The 22366-nt window shown below is 46.3% G+C and overlaps 1 protein-coding gene across 1 annotated transcript in view; it reads right to left on the bottom strand.

Moving 5' to 3' along the window:
- GPC1 (glypican 1) overlaps positions 1–22366 on the bottom strand; it is a 190616-nt gene that overhangs the window by 77270 nt on the left and 90980 nt on the right. The window contains exon 2 of the mRNA XM_084267168.1: positions 16645–16803. Within this exon, the coding sequence (XP_084123294.1) occupies positions 16645–16803 (159 nt within the window). The remainder of the gene's footprint in view (positions 1–16644; positions 16804–22366) is intronic.

The following is a 22366-nucleotide window of genomic DNA, read 5'->3' as shown; positions in this document are numbered from 1 at the left end:
TCTGTGGGGTGTGTGGCTCATTTCGGGACCAGATTTTCCCTTATGATTTAGCTTAATCTTATGTTGCTAAAGGATGAAAATATCAGATAATGTATAAATCATGTCCTTATCCACTTCTGTCTACATGTATCTTTGCTAAAAGCTTTCAGCTGTTGGCGTACACTCGCTGCAACCACTTTGGTGTCCTCTGCTATACAGCAGTTCAGTTGTCTCTCGAAATGCACTGCATGAACGTCTGCAAATAACCACCAAATCTCTCATTTAGCCCACCACTCCCTACTTTTGCCCCTACAGAGCAGCAAACAGACTTTTATTGCCCTCTGTGCCTGGCTCTGTTCTGCAGCAGCACTGGCAAGTCGCTGTCTCTGCAAAGCTGAGGGTGCTCAGGTGAGGGTTGGGTGGCTGGGTAGGGTCTGTTCACTCACACCCTGGCCAGTGTGGATGGCTTGTAGAGGAAATTTCCATCTTTTCCCTAGGGAAAAGATGGGAACATTTCCAGTTCTGAGCAAGAGATGCACAAAACACACAAGCCACCTACGCACATGGCGCAACAGGAGCAGCGTGGCTCCCATCCTCCGCCCTCGGGAATCTGTCTAGACGTACTCCGCTTACCAACAGGGAAACCTAGTCTGGATGTCAAACTTCCCAAAAGCAAACAGGGAACTGGTCTGACACAAGGTAACAGCACAGGATTTTCATAAACACAACCTCACTGTCTCAAAGCCTGGGCTTCGTACAGGCACCTTTGGGTGGCCCGAACAAGCAGCTAGGCTGAACCTCTTGCCTTGGGTGGGTTACCACAAGCCCCCTGGCCTCCTAAGTGGCCAAACATTCACCAGGACAGTGTGGGTGGAGAGGTTTTTCTTACTGCAACCACAGGAAGACGTGATTTTTTTTTTCCTCCATGGTCACTAAGGAGCCCAGAGTGACCCCAAAAATACTGCTCCATCCTAACTCTAACAGGCACACACCTTTGAGTAAAGAAGAGGCGGTATTTTCCACTTCCTCAAAGCAATTACTTCTTAAGGTATGTGTTAGTTCAATATTTCCAGGATTTAAATTAAGCCAAGTATTAAATCATCCAAAGCTAACTACCTGGATATTTTCAACATCTTTCAACATCTTAAAAACAGTCAGTCTTTGATGCTCATTACCTTAAAGCCACAGAATTTTGTCTGGAAATTGACCACTTAAATTTCCTAAAGTGGAAGCTGAGACAAAAAAATAAAGCAATCTATTTCCAGACTCAAATTATTATTTAGCCCATATGTGAAAAGTGTCTTGAGCTCATTAGTCCGATTTTTATATTAACCTGAGGTGCTCTAGGATGCTAAAAACAGGGTGGTGGTTGTTTTAGTCTTGCAAACACAACCACCACACTTGCCTGTGCGTTGAGGGTAAGAGGGATGAAGATGAGAACTCCCTCTATAAAGGATTATATTGGGGTTTTGGACTTGAAACTGTTCTCTGTATCCAAGATATTAACTTGCCAGTGCAGGCATGGCAGTAGTCCCTCTGAGCACGAGCACAGGTCTCGTTCATCAGATCTGCAATTCTTGTAAATAAGGAATTAGGAATTTTTCCCTGGGTATTAGTTTTGCAAATTTGACAGTGCTGAAAAATAACTTTATTCCTAATAAGAGTTCAAGGTACCACTGTTTCCTTGCCCAAATTGCCTGTTTGCAGAAATCTGGAATGGAAGTATTTTATCAGCTTAGCTTGACAGAGTGAATTTCTATTATCGGAAGAAAAAGAACTTCCAGTATCCGATTTCAGGTTCCAAATTGTTGCAGCTCATTGTGAATCTCTGGAAGTATGGAGAAAAATGTACTCTATTTCCAGTTTAACACTGCTACAAAACACCCTAAATCTGCAACTCTACAGATAAATGTCTGGGTTTACATACAAAGAGGACAAAACTCTAGTGAAATAATTAGCAAGATTTACTGTAATGCTATGACTGCAGGAGAGACCTGAGGAGATTTAAACGTGCTGTTGGTGGCTGTTGGCTTCCTGGGCTGCTTGGGAAGCTTCTGGTGCAGAACACAACAAATATCAAACAGTCCAATTACTGTGATGAAAGTGCTCAGTCAACATGCTGTGACCCATCGCTCGGGTCTGGCAGGGAAGCGTTTTATCCATCCTGTGGTTTGTGGTTTGCACTGATATCGCCGCTATCTCAAATGCCTGTCCTTTTAAAATATATTGCACAAGAGAGACCTGCAAGTTTTATGATAGCCCAGATTCCAATCTTTTTAGTCCTTTTAATGAAAATTAATCATCATGATTTTTTTTTCTTTTTTTAATGGAAAAAGACCAAACCTAAACTGTGCCTGCTGACACACTTCTATGTATCACTCATAATTCCTTCAGATAGGCCTTTCATGTTTACAAGAAATAGCTGTTTTCTCTCTTTGCTGCCATACCCCAACCTATCCCCTAGATGCTCAAACATGACCGCTGCTGCCCGGCTATTCCCTCCCAGCAGCTGTCTGCCAGCATCTCCCTTCTCTGTGCTCAGGAACATGCCTCTAATGAGCCTGAATGGAGGGAGCACAAGTGTTACAGGCTATTTATACATTCTCCTGGTGTTAAGTTACCCCCCCATCTTCAAAGCAGAGTCACCTTCCACAGAGAATCCTTCTGATCTGCAAATGCAGAGCGTGCAAAGCAGCAAACTTCTCATCCCTGATGCCCAGGAGGGACAGCCTGTTAAAACTCAGCCTTCCCAGCTTCTTCACACCTCAGTCTCCTTAGTGAACACAATGTCCACTTCAGTGGCCATGGAATCTCCCCTCCAGCAATTTCAACAGCCTCTGTATAAGGTCCTTGCCATGTATGATGTTTATTTAAATGGAAGGGAGGCTTTGTTTTCTATAAGAAGGGTCACAGGACTAGTAGCATGTCTACTCTCTTAGGACCAAAGAGCAGAGATCCTGGGGAAGAGCTGCTGCAAGGACAGGCCTGTTTGTTTCAACAGACGTCTTGTGATGATGCTGATTTCTGCCAGTCGCAGGCAGAAGTCAAAGACCCCCAAAAGGGATGCTTGGCTGCGCCACTCTGCTCCGTGCAGGATGAGACATGGGTGCTTCTCCCCATCCCATCCCTTCACCTCACCGGCTCTCATGCTGAAACAAGAGCAGCTGCCACCAGCATCACTTCCCTCTGGCACTGCAGTCACTTCATGGCCTTACATGTATTCCTTCTTCCCTAAGCCTTGCCACAACACTTACCCCTGGTCTCTTGGAGATGTTCATTGCCACAGTTGTATTTCTGCTGTTACTGTTCACCCAGCAGTTGGCTTAGTGCCCCACGGGCTCACTCACTGAGCTCAGTAACTACGGATTTACATAACAGATAACTGGATCTTGTAAACCTATTTCTGTTGGACCTGCTGACCGATGGTTTCTTTTCCTGTTTCACACACAGAACACAAGGGCTTGTGCTATTTTCTTAGGCCCCAAGAGATATAAATTGTATTTGTTGCTGTGTATTTAGTTTTCTGGGCTTCTTTCAGAATGATACAGTCAGTCACAGCTCTATTCCCCAGTGCAGACCTGAAAATCACTGGGCCATGTCCTAACTCAGTTACATCAACTTACTCAGTGTCAAAACTTGGCTCAGTTTTACAGAAAAGGCTCTTACAGTGAGTCAGCTTCCCAGCAAATCTTCAGGGATGTTAATCTGCAGGCGGATCCTACTCCAGTACGACACATGTATGGTGTTTTCCTTGGCGAGGAATGAAATGGAACCGCCTCAGACATGCAGTACTTCAGCTGGATAAAACGCCTCTTGTTTTGTGTTCAGAAATAACAGGAAATAACAATAGGCTCCAAATCTCTTTCTTGTTCATAGCTGAAGCTGGCCCCCATAATTAACAGTAATTGTTAGTTTCTTAATAGCTTGGCATTTTCCATGGCACCTTCTAGAGCAGAGAAAAATCCAGACCGGATGAATTGTGAATGTTCATTCAGCACTCTCCATAGGCATTTTCCTCTTGTATTTAAGCCAAACCAGTAAGTAATGTAGGCAGGAAGCACAGAGAGCAATTGCTTACTGGTGACCAAAGGTAAGAAAGGTCAAACGTTTATTTCCTATGTCGCTCCTATACGTGCAGAGCCCAGAATCTTTTAATTATATTTCATGCCACTCTGAACTTCTACAAGGACATAAAATATATTTATAGCTCACTTAAACTCTTAGTAATGAAACAGCCATCCTACGCAGGACCTCTGCTAATCAACTGAAGACTTTCTGCGTGTTAACTTGAAAAACGCAAAAAAGCACTTGTTCCTTCTCCAACAGAAAAGCTTATCGTGGTTTAAAGGCAACAAGGAAGAAAAGCTGGGGTTTTTTCTCCTTAGGTAACAGTTTGAGCCTGTATCAATTCACCTGTGATGTCTGAAGTATAAAACCACAATCTCACTGGCAATGCACATTTATTATACCTGTTATTATAGCGCTGGAAGCTCTCATCACACTGTGCCAAACACTGGAGAAACATATAATAAAAAGATCACCTCTCTCTAAAGCTTTTCCCCTCTAAATATGTCATTTGCTCTCCTTTAGGCAACAAAACAAAAAAGGGTAATCAGATACAGAGGCCTTTAAAGATTTCACTTAACTAATCACACCTGATGCAAATTTCTGATGTGCAGACCAAGAAGCTCCTGGACTATTCTGCTCCTGCAATTACACACCTCCCAGCAAACGTAGCTTACACATCTTACACAAATCTTACACACCTTACACAAATCTTCCCTGCTGGGGATCTGCTTCAAGACAAATTTTGGGGAAGCAGCTCAGCCAAACACGTGAACTGTTTCTAAGGCTGAGATCAAGGAAAGGACCTGGTGCTTTACACTGGTACCAGCCAGCTGCCTTGGCATTTCTTTCCTCCCCAGAAGCTGTCGGGCTGTGGCATGCTGAAAGGAGTGGTGGTCCCAGGGAGGGAGGCAGGCTGGCCCTCCGTTCGAGTCTGAGGGTCCCTCTGCAAGTCCCAGTCCAGCAGCACACATCCAGCTGCCTTGCAAAGTGTGGAAGGGAGGGTCCCCAGCTCCCAAACTGATGCCACAAACCAGAATCTCAGGGGTGAGCGTGGGGCGCAACTTTACTTTTATAAAGACTACAGAGAAGTCTGTCTTGAAATTGCAAAGGCAAAAATTCCCATGCTTAGGGAAAGGAAAAAAATTCAAGTTGCTGGAGAAACCTTAATTCAGCTCCCTGATGCGTGTGCATTATGATACAATCTTTAATTAGCCTATGAGGAAATTAATAATTATGTACTCAGTGCAGGATTTGGCTGCTGCACAGTAAATAATGCACCACGCTACACAACGAATGATGATGATTCAGCAGACATCATCTATCATACACCCTGCAAGAGGCAAGGGGCCTGTGGAAAGAAAAAGCGCCTTGGATCACATCATTAGAGAGTGAATATGAGTCGTGCATTTGTGCCAGAGAGGGAGGCAACAAATTAAGGCTGCACAAGAAGTCTCACTTCTAGCCTTTTGCCTTCTTGCTTTTTCATGCCGGGCTGTGCAAACATGAAAACATTTAGTGCTCCTTATCCACTTCGTACAGCAGACATGGGCAAACAGACCCTGACTGTGTACTGCATCAGGGACCTGGTGGGGACTGGGTGGGCACTACCAGGAAGGCAAACACCAAAGCCCCCAGGGACCCCAACACAGTGGGAGGCGAGAGGAAAGCTCAGGGGCTCTGCTCAACTAGGTCCTCTCCAGCCTGACTAAACACTGCCCTGTGACAGCCACCAAACGCAGGAGGTGCCAAGCCCTGCAGAAAGAGGAACAATGCTGTTCCTTTCAAGGAGCTCCCCAAGCTGGATGAATTTCAGGTTTCAAACTGCTGATTTTTCTGAGCTGCAGCAAATGCATGCCCAACATTTAAAGTACTGTTCCAGTGATGGGCACAGACGGCTGCACAGCCTTCCCATTCTCTCAGAAGCCTGAAGGAGGGATCAGCCAGTGCCTCCCAGGCTCTTCAGACCAGCCAAAGCAGTGAGAGTTGGAGGAGGAGGAACACCACCATTGTTATTAATTGGGAGCCAGATTTGGAGAGCAAAGACACAGAAAAAGTCCTCTATCTACAGCAAACCAAGACAAACAGGTTGCTCTACTTCTGCCCTCGGAACTTGCAAATAAAGCACAAACCAAACAAATTAGGGGTATATATTGTTCTTGGATGTTTCTACCTAAGCCCTGGCTTTCCTAGCACCAGGAGGGCAGGAGCAGAGCTGCAGGCACAGACAGGCACACCAGAAGAGACCTGAAATCCTGCTCTCAGGAAAGTAAATTCCAGCCATTTCCCCCACGACATTTACTACGTGCTGCCACGCAACACTTTTATTGGCATTCATTAGTCCTTGAGGACCAATTTATTCATTTTTAGCAGCATTAAAACAGAGGTTGCATTTTACAAGTGAATTGCTATACTGCTGGGGCTGTAGGAAGCCGCTCAATTATCTCCAGCGGGTTAAAAGCTGAATCCATCTTAAATTGTAACAAACGTTATTTCCCCAAGCCTTGATTAGCTGCCAGTCTGATTCCCAGCTCACAGTTGACTCGGGCTTTTGGGGAGGGTTTTTGGGGGGCGTTGGATTTGTTTATTTATTTTTACCACTGCCAGGCAGCTTGGGAAACTGCAGAGCAGAGACAGTCACCAGTGGGGTGCTCAGTGGTCCCTCACTCACAGAAAAGTTATGGGAAGAGAAACCCAAAAGATCAAAGGCCTCGGTATTCGGAGTGAAGCTGTTCCTCTTTTCCTGTCTGATTTCTCCTTCATTTGGAGCTTCATTTCAGTTTTGGAACAGCTGGGGACCACAATTTAGCTTTCGCTTTAACTAGGTATTTGTGGCATTCCCAAGTCAAATCAACATGCTTGTTACCTCCTGACATATAAATATACTGTAATGCTCATCCCCAGTGACACCTCTGAAGACTACAGCAGTTCCTGAAATGAAGGCTTGTCCCATTTCTGCCTACATACATGTATAGACACATATAGAACATTCCATGTATTTGACCTCCTCACTTAATCAACACTCCGTGCCACTGAGTTTCAATGAATTCATGCTCTGGACTATACTGCTTAAATATATATATAAATAAATCACAGCCCTCTGTTTTTTGTAAGAATGAACAATCAAAGCCATTTTCATGGCTTGGTCTATGATAATTTTCCTATTTTGTTTAATGTTGTTTCAGACTATCATTTGGCAGCTCTTGCAGATTGAGCCAGCAAAAGAGATTATGGTGGTTGTTTAAAGCAGCAGGTGTAGCCATCAACATGGAAATGTATGTATCCCTCTTGGAGACAACAGTTCCACTGCTACCCACAAAAATAAGACTTGGGAACTGATAGAAAGGTGCTGCAGGGGGGAAAAAATGGAAATCTTATTTATTTTCTTTACTAATGAATGCAGTCTCATTGTTTTGCTATCTGGACTCTCAGCCAGGCTGCTTTCATGCCAGCCTTGGGGTGCCCCTTTTGCAGCAGGAATCATCGCTGAGCGGCGTGGGGCGACTTTCTGCAAAGGACTGATCCTGCTGGGACAGCAGCAGATTGGGAGGGGTATTAATAAAGGGAAATCTTTACAGGCCCTTGGAAAAACTACCATCTTCACACACCCTCTCCCCTGAAGAAAGCAATCTAGCTGAAGCAAAATGCCTAGTGCATCCAAACCCTGGCTCCACTGATTCCAAGCACCTGATGCTGGACTCCCCTTTTGCAGAATTGGGTCCCCTGAAAGCTGAGTTTTCTACTTTTTGTTTCTCTTCACAGAAAAATGAACCCAGACCATTGATGTCTTGGCCAAATCTGCAGGCTTAACAAGAATGACTTAACACTACCCAGCTTCTTCAGAAGTAGCTATGAACCGCTGGGTAAAATGAGGGTTTTCTTTCCCTGTAACCTGGCTAATTTCAGAAAATACAAGAAATAGAATCAAAATATCCTGAGACACAGCCTGGAAGGGAAGTGAGGTACTGGAAAAAGCTCTGCACATATTACACCATGTTAACCATGCTTTTAAATCCAAGAAGCTGTGTTGGTCTGAAGGGAGGATATTAAATGCGAATGGGGAAAGGAGGGGGAGATGTGAAGCATCCTTAAGGAGCCATGGCAAACAGAAAGGTGAAATGCTTACCAGTAGAGGCATTCAGCCTCTTTCTACCCCCAAAATGGATTATCTTTCACTCTCCCTGTATACAGATCAATTCTCAGCCTCCTTTTTATAGACAGAGTACTGTCAAGCTCCCATCAGTATGTCTGGTGCTCATGCTTCAGTCTAAAAACCATCCCAACTCCCTGAATCACACAACATGCCAAAACACCCTCTGTTATATCCTTGGCCACATTCACATAAGTTTTCCTGTGAACCTCCTCCATAGTTTTGATCATAACTTCCACTTTGGAAGGGGTACTACACCAAACAGAGCCAGTGCCTGTTCCCTGTTTGGTGGGGGCACTGAGAACAAACACATCAGAAAGTCTTGGTTGATAAAATGCCTGTAAGACACAGGATGACTTGATGTATTTTTTTCTCTTACCAGAAGAGGATAACTGCATTTTATGGACTGGAGGGACTGCTGGTACTCCCACACCTCACCCCAAAGCCAAGGGACTGGAGCTCTGTTCCCACCTCTAGTACAAACCCGTTGTATGACCTTCCACTCATCTCTTCCCTCCGTAGTCCCCTCACTCAGACCTGGGTTTTGTTGGTTTTTTTAAACAAGGTCCTTAGACCCCAGGTTGAGTCTCAGACAGGCAGGATGCCCGCAGTGCATCACAGTTACAAGAAGCTCCTCAGCTCTAAGGATGTGCTGCTCCAATGCCAATAACAATAAAGCAGAATCAACAGTTTGCTGCGAGCATTTCTGGTGAGAGAGAACAAAGTGCTGCTATCATCTCAAACGAGAAAAGATATTTTGAAGTACTCAAAATAACACAGCCTCCTATGTCAGGACACGCCATGTGTTTCAGTGTCGTGTTCTCACGCTTGTTGTATATGCTGATCCCTACACAGGGACAGCACCTTGCCTCTGGAGCCCTCAATGCTACCAAATTATGTGATTCTTGGCAAAGGCCAAGGTTGGGGGAGTGGGGGGGAGGAATTACCACCTCATTTCTTTGCAACAAGAGTAGCCCAGAAAATACTAGTATTTTCCTCTTATGAGAAACACTGAGCATCAGAGAGCTGAAGGGTGACAACTGCTTCATGTGGAAACCAGTAAACTGAAAGATGGCTGAGCATAAACTGATTTGTGACACAGTCTCTTTTGCAGAGCCACACTGAGAAGCCTCAGCCGTTTGTCTCCCTTTTCACTGCTCTGACCTCCCCTTGGCCATCAGAGTGATGCTACTTCAGTCACCGATGCCACGTCCAGCGCTGGTAAGAGAAGCTGGCTGCTGGCTCTGAGAAATCACAGGTTTTCAAAGAGATTTGTGCATCGATTCCTCAAGGTTAAAATAAACTCTGTCAACACTTTCTTCTGAAATTACTATCTGGACATCGCTAATTTCTTGCAAAATACGTGTGTGTCACCCACTATCTTGGAGGAGCAGGTGCTTTCTTTTATGTCCCTGAGCAGATGCACATTTCACTGTTCCCTGAGCACTCAGAGGCAGCCTTTTTTTTGTGTGTGTGACAAAACATGGTGACAGCTGCTGAAACCAAGATGCCTGATCTACCTTTTCTACCTAACCTGACTTCTGCAGGGATGAAGCAGCTCATCTCTATGGGGCGTGCAAGCCTCGCAGGAGACACCCAGTGTAATGCTCTCATCCCTGCCACAGCCACTGCCTTGTTTTGTTCTCTTTTTGTGCTATAAAAGAGAATATTGTGCCTATGCCATCTGTTAAGCAAAGTGCTGCACGTACATTGCACTATACCCTGCAGCACACAATGGAGCCTTGAAGATTAAATGTGAAGAGAAGTGGCTGTAAGGGGAGAGAAAACTCCAGGTGCTGGAGCTGTTACAGGTGAGCCCAAGCATTTGCCTCCCTGAGGCAGCTACCTGTCAGAATTAATCTTGCTGAGCCCAGGAATGCACCTGGGTAGACACCGCACCCCATTCCAGGAAACCATAAATACCACGGGAGATGCTCAGCACCGCACATGAAAGAATCTCTTTCCTGCAGACTGAGGTGGCAGGGGAGCCACTGACTTGCATCAATCCTGCCTTGTGCTGGGGGGTACTTAAGGTGGCTCCTTGGGGGAAACGAGGAAGAAGGTGAGTGTGGGTGCTTGCTGCCCTTCTCCTAAGGAGGCCTTCAAGGGTTAACCCCCCTCATTTGTTTCTTCATCCTGGATCTGCCTGGGGACCCTGCTTTGGTATTTCCAGGTTGAAGGATGTTTCTCTATTTCTAGCTCCTCCCAAAACCACCCTTAAGGGAAGGAAGTCCAGGGGAGCCAAAGGATTCATCTTTGCTAGCCCCTCTTACAAGTACTTTTAATAAAGAGTCCCAGGGGCAAAGCTGGAGGAGAACTGAGCTGCTTCTGAATGATGCTGCCCAAGTGCTGTGTAGGAGAGGGCACAAACCAATCAATGGTGCTTTACCAAGGATACCCCTGGCCTGCCAGAGAAATGCAGGGCCAGTGATGAAACCTCATTTAGCAAAAGCAACCAACTCCTGGTTTCCTTTTCCTTCTGTTTCTTTGACATCTCACTAGGAAAAAAGATTTTGAAGCTTCCTGCTTATCTGAAACACCTTCCTCCCTTAATTCCCTCCTCGTCATCGGACTCTCTGACCCTATGAGCTTTTTGTTTGGGGCACTAAGTGTCCTAGGTTAGTTTATACTTTCCAGTTTGGAAAAGATGCCCATGCATGGGCACTGCTCATTATCAGATGGTCCGTTATGTGACCAGCAGAAGGCCAATACAAGACTGAATTTGGGAAAGGCAAATACCCGGAGAGTTGTGGAAGTCACCCCAATGCCTCTACCACATACCCAGAGGGACAGCTAAGCTCACCGCCTCGCAAGGCGGTCCTGCTGCTGCCTGAGGATGCCCGGGAGGTCAGTGCTCTCCTGCAGAGCTGAGTTCGTGGTCAAGGCCACCAACTGAGGCCACACACCACAATTTCAGAGGCAGAGCACTAGCGTGGGGAGCTACCACAAAAAAGAACATCCACAGCTAAGTAGGGGCTTCTGCACGAAAAGTAGTATCTTTTAAGTCCAAACCCAAACACTTGACTCCAAGGAGCAGCTGGTGCCAATGCCAAGGGCGGTGGGAGGCAGCCAGCTAGCTGAGCAAGGACACTGCCAACTCCAGAAGTGCTCCTTTCCACAGCCTTTGAAACAAAGGAAATGATTTCCAAACGCAGCAGCATTTCCATGTTTTGAGGCATAACCCCTGGAAAGATTTCTTTCCTGTTTCTACATAAACACAGTCTCTTTCAGAGAGCACCTCACCAAACCCAAACTATGCGATGCCTCTGTGGAACACCCACACCCCAGAATGGAGGCAGCAGGATGCTGGGAGCACAGAGCAGTCATGTTAGGTCACTGCATTTGGGGACATAGTCCCCATGCCCAGACCACCATTGCTTCGGTCTTCTGGCAATCATTTTCTGCACAGATTAGACCCATATCTTTCAGAACATATCCTTTGGTGAGCAGGCCACCAAATTCGGATACTTTCACGTTTCAGGCTGGTAGGGATCAGTTCATGTTATCAACAACTCAGAAAATACCTGCAAAGTTCAGATTCAAGCCTGGATTTTTGTAGTCCAGGTTTAAAGTCAGTGGGTAGGACAGGGCTCTGCTTCCTGGGCTTACTCCACAGGCTCCTGATCAGCCTCCTTAAGCATCCACAGTACATGTAAGTATGTATAAAGTATATATACCTCTCTCCTCCAACAGCTGTTCTACAGGCTGAAGCCATAGGTACTGTGGGCTAAGTCAGTTCCTCCAACAAAGGTGCATTCAGTTGAATTTTAAACTAGGGGCCTTTAGCAATTTCTGAATCTTTAACCATCAGCCTGTAACAGCTTCTAGGATGTTCACCGCTTGGTAACATTTACAGCAATGACTCATCTTCATAGGAAATATGTAACTGTCTAAAACTAACCCTCAAATAATGTTAATTATCTGCATGGTCTGTGTTCCAGCACATGCTATTTCCAGCTAGCAACACGGGACATTCTCAAAACTCTTACATGACATCAACTTCCCAGTGAGCAGCTACCTATAAAATACACGATTTTTAATCTGCTTTTGATCGCCACAGCTTAGAGAGCCCAGAATTTCTGAGAGCTACAAATCGGTTTTAGACTGTGCAGTACGGAATAAAAGCCAAGGTTTTTGGTTCAGCTTGTTGATATTTCCTGAAAACATGAAACAATTCTGAAAGGACAGATTCCCTGGCTCACAGCTAAAGGTCAGCAGTCACACAGGGAGCGCTCGCTAAGTGTACCAAAACGATTGGGAAGGAAAGATTGGCACAACATTGCAGTATTATTAAAAAGTGATTTAAGTGGGGGAAAAAGGAGGACAGAGAGAGAGACAGACAAGGATTAGACTCTCAACAAGTGAGCTTTCATCAGGACTAGAAACACAGCCTTGTTCCTTGGTGCTTGCACTTGGTTCCTTGCTCCTCGCTGCCACTCCAAGCACTGCTTGCCCTCGCTCCCGCTTTCCACCGCCTCTGCCAGCTCTGCAGACCCAGACGGTGCTGCCATCCTGGGCTGCACTGGCTCCAAACACGACTGCTCTGATGGGGTACCACGCATCACGCCTTCCCTGCGTGGTCCAGGTGACTTTCCAGGCTCAGCTACAGAGGCACAAGTTTCATGGGGAAGGCTGGGAGTGCCCAAGTCCCACAGCTCTGTGCAACACCGACATGCAGTTGCGTGATATGCAACCAAACCCCTCCCTCGTTTTCCCAAGGATTCTCCCTGAAACCTGCTCGCAGCAGAAACCAAGAACCAAAGCGCTTTGCTGGCTAACTCCTGTTCTGCAGCCGGCAGAGGGGGCAAGCAGCAGCTCTCAGCGGTCTCCTGAAACCAGCTGCTCCAACTAAGTTACTCCTCAAAGCATTTCATCTTGTAGTAACAGATACCACTGAGATGATACGGGTTTGAAATTCTCTGATTAAAATCTGAGGCATGTATAATGTTGGTGGCATCTTTAAAAGAGTATTCAGTGCCAGTCTCAACAGAGGACACCCCAGCTCCCTCGGAGACTCCCCATCTTGCTTTCAGTTTTATTAGTCAACTCTGTCTGTCAACACACAGGTTACTAACGTACAATTTCCCAGGCAAATAAAGTCTGACCAAAACCAGACTAGCAGCCTCAGCAAGTCCCACCACAGGCTCTGCACCCAGGTAACTACACCCCCCCTCCCCGCCTGACCGAGAGCCCCGGGACATCCCAAGTAACAAAGAACTTGTGCGTATGATCCTGCTAATGAAATACTGCTCCTCTGACCTCACCGTCCTCCCCAGCGCTGACTTATCAAAAGCATATGCTCCCAGCACTCCTGGTCTGGGCCTTTTTTTCTTCTTCTTTAAATTAAAACCAACCGGTTGTAGAGCGAAGCCCTGAGGTTACCAGCAAGCCCATGACCACGTGTAGCTCAAATCTGATGCCCCCAAACCCTGCTAGCTACAGTGGGCTGAAGGAAAACAACAACTGCACCAGTAAGGAGCTAAGCAATACTGTAGGCTGCTAAACTTTAAATTTAGCCCTGGCAGATCCTGGGGGAAGGGCATCCCAGCAGGCACGTGTCCTCTGCTATGCAGAGAGAGTGCTCAAACCGTAGGATCCTATTCCCCATGTATCACTTCTGAATGTGCAGCTATGCCTATTGTATGTCTCCTGTGTTTCATCTGCCTATTTTCTCTAAAAATACTGTCCATGAGACAAAGTATTTGCCCCAAAAGCAGCTACCGAGAAGAAACAGATTATATATATATATATTTCAAATGAACATGTGTGCATATACTATATTATGTATTATTCCTTGCAATGGGACAAAGCCATAACTCAGAACAGAGATGCTCTACCAATTTAGGGCTTTACAGACCACAACCTGAAAGGATGAATTATTCTCCAAAGCAAAGTGTTGACCGCTAGCACCGAGAATATTACTTCAAAGCCAGACTGCTGCAGTCTTGCTATTTTCTAACCTGAGCTTCAGGGCAATTGACAAGTAGAGACTGCTGCCGTGATCAGTGGTGAGATTACAAAAGCCAGATTTGCTGTGATGAATCTAAAACAGACAGCCCTAAGCCTGTAGTTCAATGCACCACACCTGCTAGCAGAGAACATATGAATAATCTGATCTCCAGGCTGCAAATACTACAAGAAAGGATTGGACATTCCCATCCAGTGGAGCCTTCTCCAATACATACTCCTCAGGCCAAACAAAATTGCTGATAGGAAGACAAACTGTGCATCAGTATCTCTCCAACCTCAAAACCTACACACTAAGCTATGGCTAAAGTAATCCAGCAAAACCAGGTATCTGGTGCCAAAGACTAGAACTTACCAATCAGACATTAAAAAACCTCTTCTAAATAGCTCTATCTGAAAAAAAGTCTTGTTAACTCTGAAATTAATAACATTAACTGGAAGATAGGGTGGGTTCTGTGGCATTGTTTGAGCAGCTGAAGCCATTCCATTGCCCCACCACCAGAATGCCCTCAAACCTTAAACCATCTATGCAGTTGCTATAGGAAAAACACTAATACTGCTTGTAGGTAAAGTTATGCTTGAAACTCTGAGACAGTATGATGAATTGGGTTTTTTTACATCACATAGTGCATAAATTATAAACTCTGTATTGATTGCAAGGGTGGTTAAGCCAAGTAAGAAGGTATAATGGGAGCAGGAGACAGCATCTTGGCCTTGCGGGCTCAAGTGAGTTTATTCCCCCTGCAAACCAGCACTGGTCTGTGCATTACAGCCTGTTAAGGTAATACTTTGCTTGTTGAACACTTACTTTGTTTGATGCTTAAAAGAAAATCTGGTGTGCATGACAGAAATAAAGCTCTATTTTTGTAAAATGCTGGGGAACAAAAGAAAAGCAAGCCCCTACAGCTCTAATTGCATCCTCCTTTCATATGCTTGTTTTTGCTTACTATTATGCTTGTTGCTGTTATTATTATTATTGATCCACCAAAACATCACACTCATACTAAACCAGTTCTTTACCAGGCAATTTCTGCTCATCAATATAACCCCAAAGCTTCCATCAAGTTTTGCGCTCTCTTACATGACAGAAGCAGAACTATGCTCTCTTGAGTGTCTGTGGCAAAAAGAAAGAGTGGCTTTATTTTACACCAGCCAACACTGCCACAAGCAGGGGTGGGTGCCAAGGCTGGTGAGCGTTCAGCTTTAACCCCTGCGAAGGGCTGGATTTCAGAGGTCAGCAAGCGCGCTCAGCAGCGGCCGCGTCAGGACCCATTCACACCCCGGTCTGAGCAACCAGCATTCAAAGGCTCTTTTGAAATTCCTGGTTATCACTTTTTAAGGCAGTTGAAAAATCAATTAATTTGGAGCTTTTAAAGGAATGCCTTTGCTGCGGTCAACCCTGGCCACGCAGTTACAATGCATTTTGCCATGATGCACTGCCTTTTCTTTCCATTCAGTGTAAAAGCACTTAATCTCAGTTATCTGCTCCCTGAAGGTCAGGCTTATTTCTTTAGATCCATTATTTACTGCTTGAAATTTCCAGTTCCACCTTACTGGCTATTATAGCTTCTTTCCCCAACTCCTATTCTTTCCATGGTAACTCCATATGATGACTGTTGATAAAGTTAGGAGGACCATGATTCTAAGTGTCTGACCTTCTTAAAAATCTGATAATGGATACAGTTTCTGAATCATAGGTCACCTCAATTTTGCCAATAAACCATTTATTTCCAGTAGCCTTCAGACCTTGAGGCTTACTGTGCACTGCAAAATGGATTCTTCAGTGAACAATGAAAGTAAGAGCGCCATCCTTAGCCTTTCCTTAGCGTGTTAGAGGGGATACTGTCCTTTGGAGAGCATGCTTGTCCCTATCTTATGTGCCACAATCTCTAAAGCCTTCGCTGCTACGCAACACTTTCTGATGTCTCCATGAAGGTGAAAGTTGTAAGCGTCTAATATGCTCTTTTTCATTTGGTATCTATATGGAAAGGACAAGAAAAATCCATGCACACTTAAACCCTCCCCATCTACCCAGGGTTAGCCAGTCACCTCTACCCCATACTTCAACATACAGCACAAGGCACAGTGCCAAGATTTTCATCACTACCCGCAATGTTATGCTGCCAGGCTTGACCCGATTACGCCATGCTCCTAAGAGCTGTGCCGACGCCAAGGTATACAATTGGTTGGTAGGAGTGCCTGCCAGCCTCCTGCAGCAGCTTGGCTGAAATGGACTTCTCAAAATGACTTGGTCATGCAAAAACACTGCCAGATGTACAATTCCTACTGAAGGTCATTTCACACAAACTAATAAGCAAGATGTAGAGGAAGGTTGGGGGTTGAACCCGATGATCTCGCGAGGTCCCTTCCAACCCCTACAATCCTGTGAATCTGTGTGTCAAACGTGAATTTCTGGCTCAAACAGTGCTTGGAAAGTTAAGCAATGACTGGATCATTGGTAGAACTGAGCAGGCTTTACTTACTGTCAAAGCTCCTGTGCTGCGCCGTTAGGGTTGTCTGCACGGAGCGGCCGGCTTCTTTCATCATGGCTTCAAATTCACTTCGGCTTTTGTTTGCAAAGTTCTCTTCCATCTCGCTGGTGCAGCAGGTGTAGCCTTGTGGGCAGATTCGCAGGTGCTCCCCTAAAACGAGAGAAAGTGGAGTTGAGTGTCCAGGTCTGGAAAAGGAAGGATTTCAGCCCAGACCACCCCAGCATAAAAATATTCCAGCTGGAACTGCACCAGGCTTTACATGTTTACCCCTAGTTTGAGTTACTCTGCCTTAGTGTAGTGGCTGGTGTGAATGCAGATACAAATTTCCTCACTGCTCTCTGTGAATGAAGGCCAAATGAAGCAGATAAAATTTATATGTGGGGCAAGGAAAAGGGAAATACAAGTGTTTCCCGCTCCAAGCCTGACCTGGAATCCCACTCCACCTAGGATCCCAGAAGACATGGAAGTCTCTGATTAAATGAGACAGTAATTGTCCTCATTAGATTTAACTTGCATATTAGAACAACTGTTCAAAACTACTTTGTCAAGGAAGAAACCCTGACTTCACCACACTCCCCCCCTCCTAAGCCATCCCCCCAAAACACTGCTCCTGAGAAGGCATTTCCATAACCACAGAGGTAAGACAGGAGAGGAGTTTTCACAAGACAGAGACATGCTGAGTGCCAGTTGAATTTGGGTGACTAATTCCCCTCCATGCATTTTGAAATCTTTCAATGAAAAATTTCTCTCTCAGAAGGAGACACCACCACCCAAAACAGGGTTGCTATGACAATCACGGATTGAATCTACACTTTGCTATAGGGAAGGACAGGAAGGTAAAGGGACTCAGCAGTCAAACTGAAAAATTCTTCAGCATGGGAGCTCCTCGTGCCCTCTGCAATCTCTGTCTTGTGGAGAAGCAAGCACTTACATCAGCAGAGTCAGCAACATTTTAAAAATAATTGCTTAAGTTCTTATGAGTTCTTACAAACAAAGACACATCCACCTGCAAACACACCCTACGTTTCTCCTTACCCAGCAATAAGAATTCATTTGAATGAAATCAAACATCAGGGTGGTTGGTATTTTTTAGAGGATTAAAAAACCCCTTGTTCTAAGCACACATTGAGATAAACCAATTAGAAAGAAGTTACCATGCTTAACATAATTTGATTGAGATTGCCAATGATTTTGCTGGCAGTTTTACAGGACTGCTGTCTTAACGTCATAGCTGAGCTGAACCATATATTTTAAATCATGTTTTATCTTGTGTGTCTTGACAGCTTCAAATCCTGAACCTGCAGAGTCCTCCAGAGTTTCCCATTAAAGTCCTTAGCTATTTCCAGTGCGGAGCCCTCGGCAAGTGGGTGCCTTAGGGTAAAGCGTCTCTGAATCTGGGCACACATCCTACCCTGGTGAATCCCTGTGATTAGCAGCCTAAGAGCAGTTTTGACAGGAGTGCTCTGTAGTTGATGGTAGAATCCACGCAGGATGAGAGTGCATTTTGCTGGCCCTCGGGTCCCCGCTCACAGACAGCTCTACAGCCACCTCCGCAGTCCCCAGGAGGACCCAGACACTGCTGTGTCACACCATGAAAGCAACAGGAAAAGCAGCAGGAGTCAAATATAAACGTCATGTGGCTCAACACTTGCCATACCAGATGTGTCTCAAGTTCTGGTGCTCGCCTAAGCCTTTCCTTCCTTAGTAAACTCGACTCCTGCAGTTCATTCCCTGAGCTCGTTTCTGCAAAGCTGCCTTTGGATGGGGAAGGCATCGTGCGGCCTGCTGACATGCGACAGGCAGGCAGCAAAAGGAAGCTATAATTTTTTGACAAGACACAGCTTTGTTTTCTGTCACGGCAAATTAAAAACTTTCTTCCTGTCCAGCCTCTTCCATGCAATTTCGGCTGCCACAGGGTTTCTGATGAGGACCCAAGCTTTGGTGACAGTTGTTTCACAGTGGTGTGCATCCTTCAGGGCCACCCTCCACGCCCTCAGGACAGAGTGAGGCCTTGTCAGGGCCCAGCCTCTTCGGAAGGCCTGTACACAAGGAGTGGTAACACAAGGATCCCAAAGGATCCCAATGTTTCCCAAAGACTGCCTCTACCACCATTGGCTCAGGTGCCAATAAATTTTGTGGATAAGGTCCTGATCCTGTGAGCCCCTGCACCAAGTCGCACCCAAAAAAACCACGAGCACTTGCGTCACTCCTCCATGTTCCACTGCTCACCAGGGCTCAGAGTGCTGCCCAAGCCACCACCAACCCTTCATAAACCCCTCTGTGGTGAACCAAGATAAAGCAACAGGAGGGAACTCCTGTCTCAACCCACGGCCTGGCTGGGCAATGGTCTCTGGCCTCCCCAGGCAGGGAGATCTGCCTGAAATGAGGGAGAGCAAACATGGCCGCCCCAGCAAGGAGAAAACTGCACATCCATCAAAGCTGCCTGTCAGGCAGGTTCCCCGTAGAGGATTTAGGAACAAAAAGGGGAAAACATGGGGATTGCCTCTGGGGAAGAGCAGGGTCTGTCTGCAGGAGGAAGATGGACAGGGAGGAAGAGCCCTGTGCTGCGCCCGAGCTGCCCGATGAACAATAAGGAGCAGCAGAAGTGTGAGGCACGCTAATTAAAACGTGACATGATCAGACAAAAACCTCCACGCTCCCACCCCAGGCAAAGCAGAGCACGTTTCAGCAGGATGGCATCAGTCCAAGCCCTTGCTGTGCTAGTGGAGCTTCAAATCACCTCCCGCCAGCCTCACCGCAGAATGGAGAGGGAAGGAAAGGGGAAAAACTAAAGAGACAGAGAGGGAAAAGTCACACCCATAGCTCAAATTGATTAATTTTACACATCTTTGTGAAATGAACATAGATTTGAGGTTTTTTTTTAAATGCTCAAACTAAGAGCAGTTTCAATCCCTTTTGAAACAACATTTACCTTCGCTTTCTGCAGGCATTTGTATGGTACTCAGCACCACAGCACTTTATCTCAGTGGGAAGCAAAGTTTTTATCATTTGTCTTTGTAATTCAAACTCCGTGCACACAAACCAGTCCTAGAGCACTATGAAAACAGTTTGCTTGCTTTGCTTTTTAACCTGACCCACCCTGGAAGCATTCACTATTATTATTTAACCTTTTTTACTGACTCCCAAATAAATGTACTCTAGACTGTATTTTTGCTCCCCTTATATTTCAAAGTTCATTTGTTTGCCAACTTGCTGTTACGTCATTGCTGAAGCTGCACTATAAATATCTCCGGGTTGACTTGGCAGGAGATTATCTGCAGATATCTGGAGAGCTAGAGGTGTTTTACAAGGAGCAAATCTGCAAGATACAGCCTGCCTTCTCCTCTCCACTGCTGTGTCAGAGAAATTTCCCCTCGCACACAGCTGACATGTTGCTAACCACTTGCTCAAGAGCGCTCGCTCTGGGCCCCTGGAAAAGCTTTGCAGGAAGCAGGAGAGCATGGCAGCAGCCAAACCTGCAGCAAGCAGAAGGCTGCTCTGAATCTCCTTGAAGATAACAGAGGCACTCTCAGGGACTTGGACCAACTCTGGGAACTGCACAATCCCATGTGAACCTGGAACTGAAAGCCAGCGTCCCTCCCCAGCCCTTGACTCACAGGCCTGATAGCAGGACGCATGCAGTTGCCCAGGGTGAAGTGGGTGGCTCAGATGATACCAGCCCCACGCTGCCCCAGGCATTCCAGAATTAAAATGCATTTGTAAGAGAAGATGTACTTCAGGATGCTGGGCTTCCCTTCAGAAAGCCCTTGGCTTGCCCAAGCCTTCAGCAGCCAAAAGAAACCCAAACCAGAGCGATTCAATCTGGGTCTCCCTGCAAGAGCCAGCTCTCCTGCAAAGGCCGTGGAAGTTGGGGTGGGATGTAACCCACCAACTTCACGGTCTTTTGGAAATGCAGACAGAGCAAAGCATGCATGAAACAGCATCGAACAAATATCTCATTTATGATTAACTGCCCTGGAGTGGAAAGGAATAGACAGGAGGCTGATGACAAGAAAATATCACACTACCTGGCTACAGGTTTGGATCGTCCTTCAAACACCCTTTCAGCTGCCTGGGTTAGCAGATCATTTTGGCTATCAAATTCGTTACTGTGTTTGAGAGTACTGAATATTAAACCTTTTGACCACCTTCCCCTGGGGGATGGAGCCAGGCTGCTCTGTGGCACGGCACCTAGCAGGGGGAACAGCCATGCCTGCAGCCACCGCCGACACGAGCTGCGATGGGGCTTAGCTCCCTGTTTCTTCCCAAGTGCTCCCGGCCTCACTGCCCTGGCCCATGCAGGCTCCCCTCAGCTGTGGGCCTGCCTGCCACGGGCTGTGCCAGGAGCCACTGCAGCCCATGGTGTGTGGAGTAAGCAGAGGGGCTGTGGGATCTCCTCTGAGTGAGCTCAGGAAAGTGCTCCAGCTATTCATGGCTGCTGTGTTTCAGCCCACCGTGAGACTCTGGAGCCATGAACACCTAAGGGGAGCAGTCCCAGGGGTTTCAGATGCAACACAGAGAAGAGTCCTTGGCTCCTTTAACCATGTAAACAGTGCTATTTCTATCCCTCTCCCAGGATGCTGTAGATTGAATTCATTACAATGTTTGCAGAGGGTTTGGGGTTATTTGGATGTGTCAGAATATCTAAATGCAAATTATTACAAAACCATTCCTCCCAGAGGTTAATTTATCTCAGGCTTTGATAAATCCATCATGATTCTTCCCTCAGACTTCTAACCCTCCTCCCACTCGCTTTCCAAACTGCTCCAAAGCCTCACCTCATGCTCCTAGACCAAAACTGCCCCCCAGCTGTCTCAGTCCAGCTCCCCTTCCCCCCTGCCCCCCAGGCACCTACTGCCCAAGCCCCCTCCTCTGGGCTTTCTGGGTGGACACGTCTCAGGCAGTCAGGCTTGCTGAAGTCCCAAACTGCAGAGACAGTCCTGCCAGGCATGGCAGAGACACAGGGATGCAGCCCCCAGCTGGGTAAAGGCAGTAAGCACCAGAGACCTGGCAGCCAAGGAGCTCCAGTCCTCTTCTGCTACCTGTGGTAGGAACTACAGTCTGCTGTCCTCTCCCTCTTCACACCTAAATCACATCCAGGCTACTGAGCATCACAGGCAGGAGCTGAGGACAAAGCGGGGTCATTCCCCTGCACCCTTTACGTTTTTTTAAACACATCAGTGTGTCTGCAGCAGATGAAAATGAGCCTGGGGGTGGTACAAATACCTTGCAAATAGGTAGCACAATACAAGTAAAAAACCCTTCCTTATGCCTCCCGTGCCTTTCCTGCTTCAGGTGTTCCTGTCCCCACCTCTCATGAAAAACATACCTTTAAAGAGAACATGATTTACTGCACACTGGTAAGTAACTGACAGTACAGCCTCCAGCATTAGTACCACAATGCTACCTTGAAACCCAGTCTTGTCACAGATAACTCCTAGGGGAAACAGAGGTACACAAAACACATTTGGACTAGGAGACGGTCCTAGCTGCCCACCCTAGGAAGAACTCTTCGTGTCCTTTTTGTTCTTGATGCACTGGGAAACACCAGCTAGCAAGCTGCTTCCAAGCACCCACACCCCATAATCTCTGTGTCAGGTGTCCAGGCGTAGAGCTGGTCTCTGAGTAGCTGCTAGCATCACACTGAACCAGCTACCAGACTGCTCGATTAAGGAGAGGACAAATCAGGCATTTGCCTTTGTTGCAAAGCTTG

Source organism: Gallinula chloropus, assembly GCF_964237585.1.
Source record: "Gallinula chloropus genome assembly, chromosome: 8".
Taxonomy (NCBI): Eukaryota; Metazoa; Chordata; class Aves; order Gruiformes; family Rallidae; genus Gallinula; species Gallinula chloropus.
Note: the sequence above shows the minus strand (reverse complement) of the source record. Positions and strands in the feature narration are given on the sequence as shown.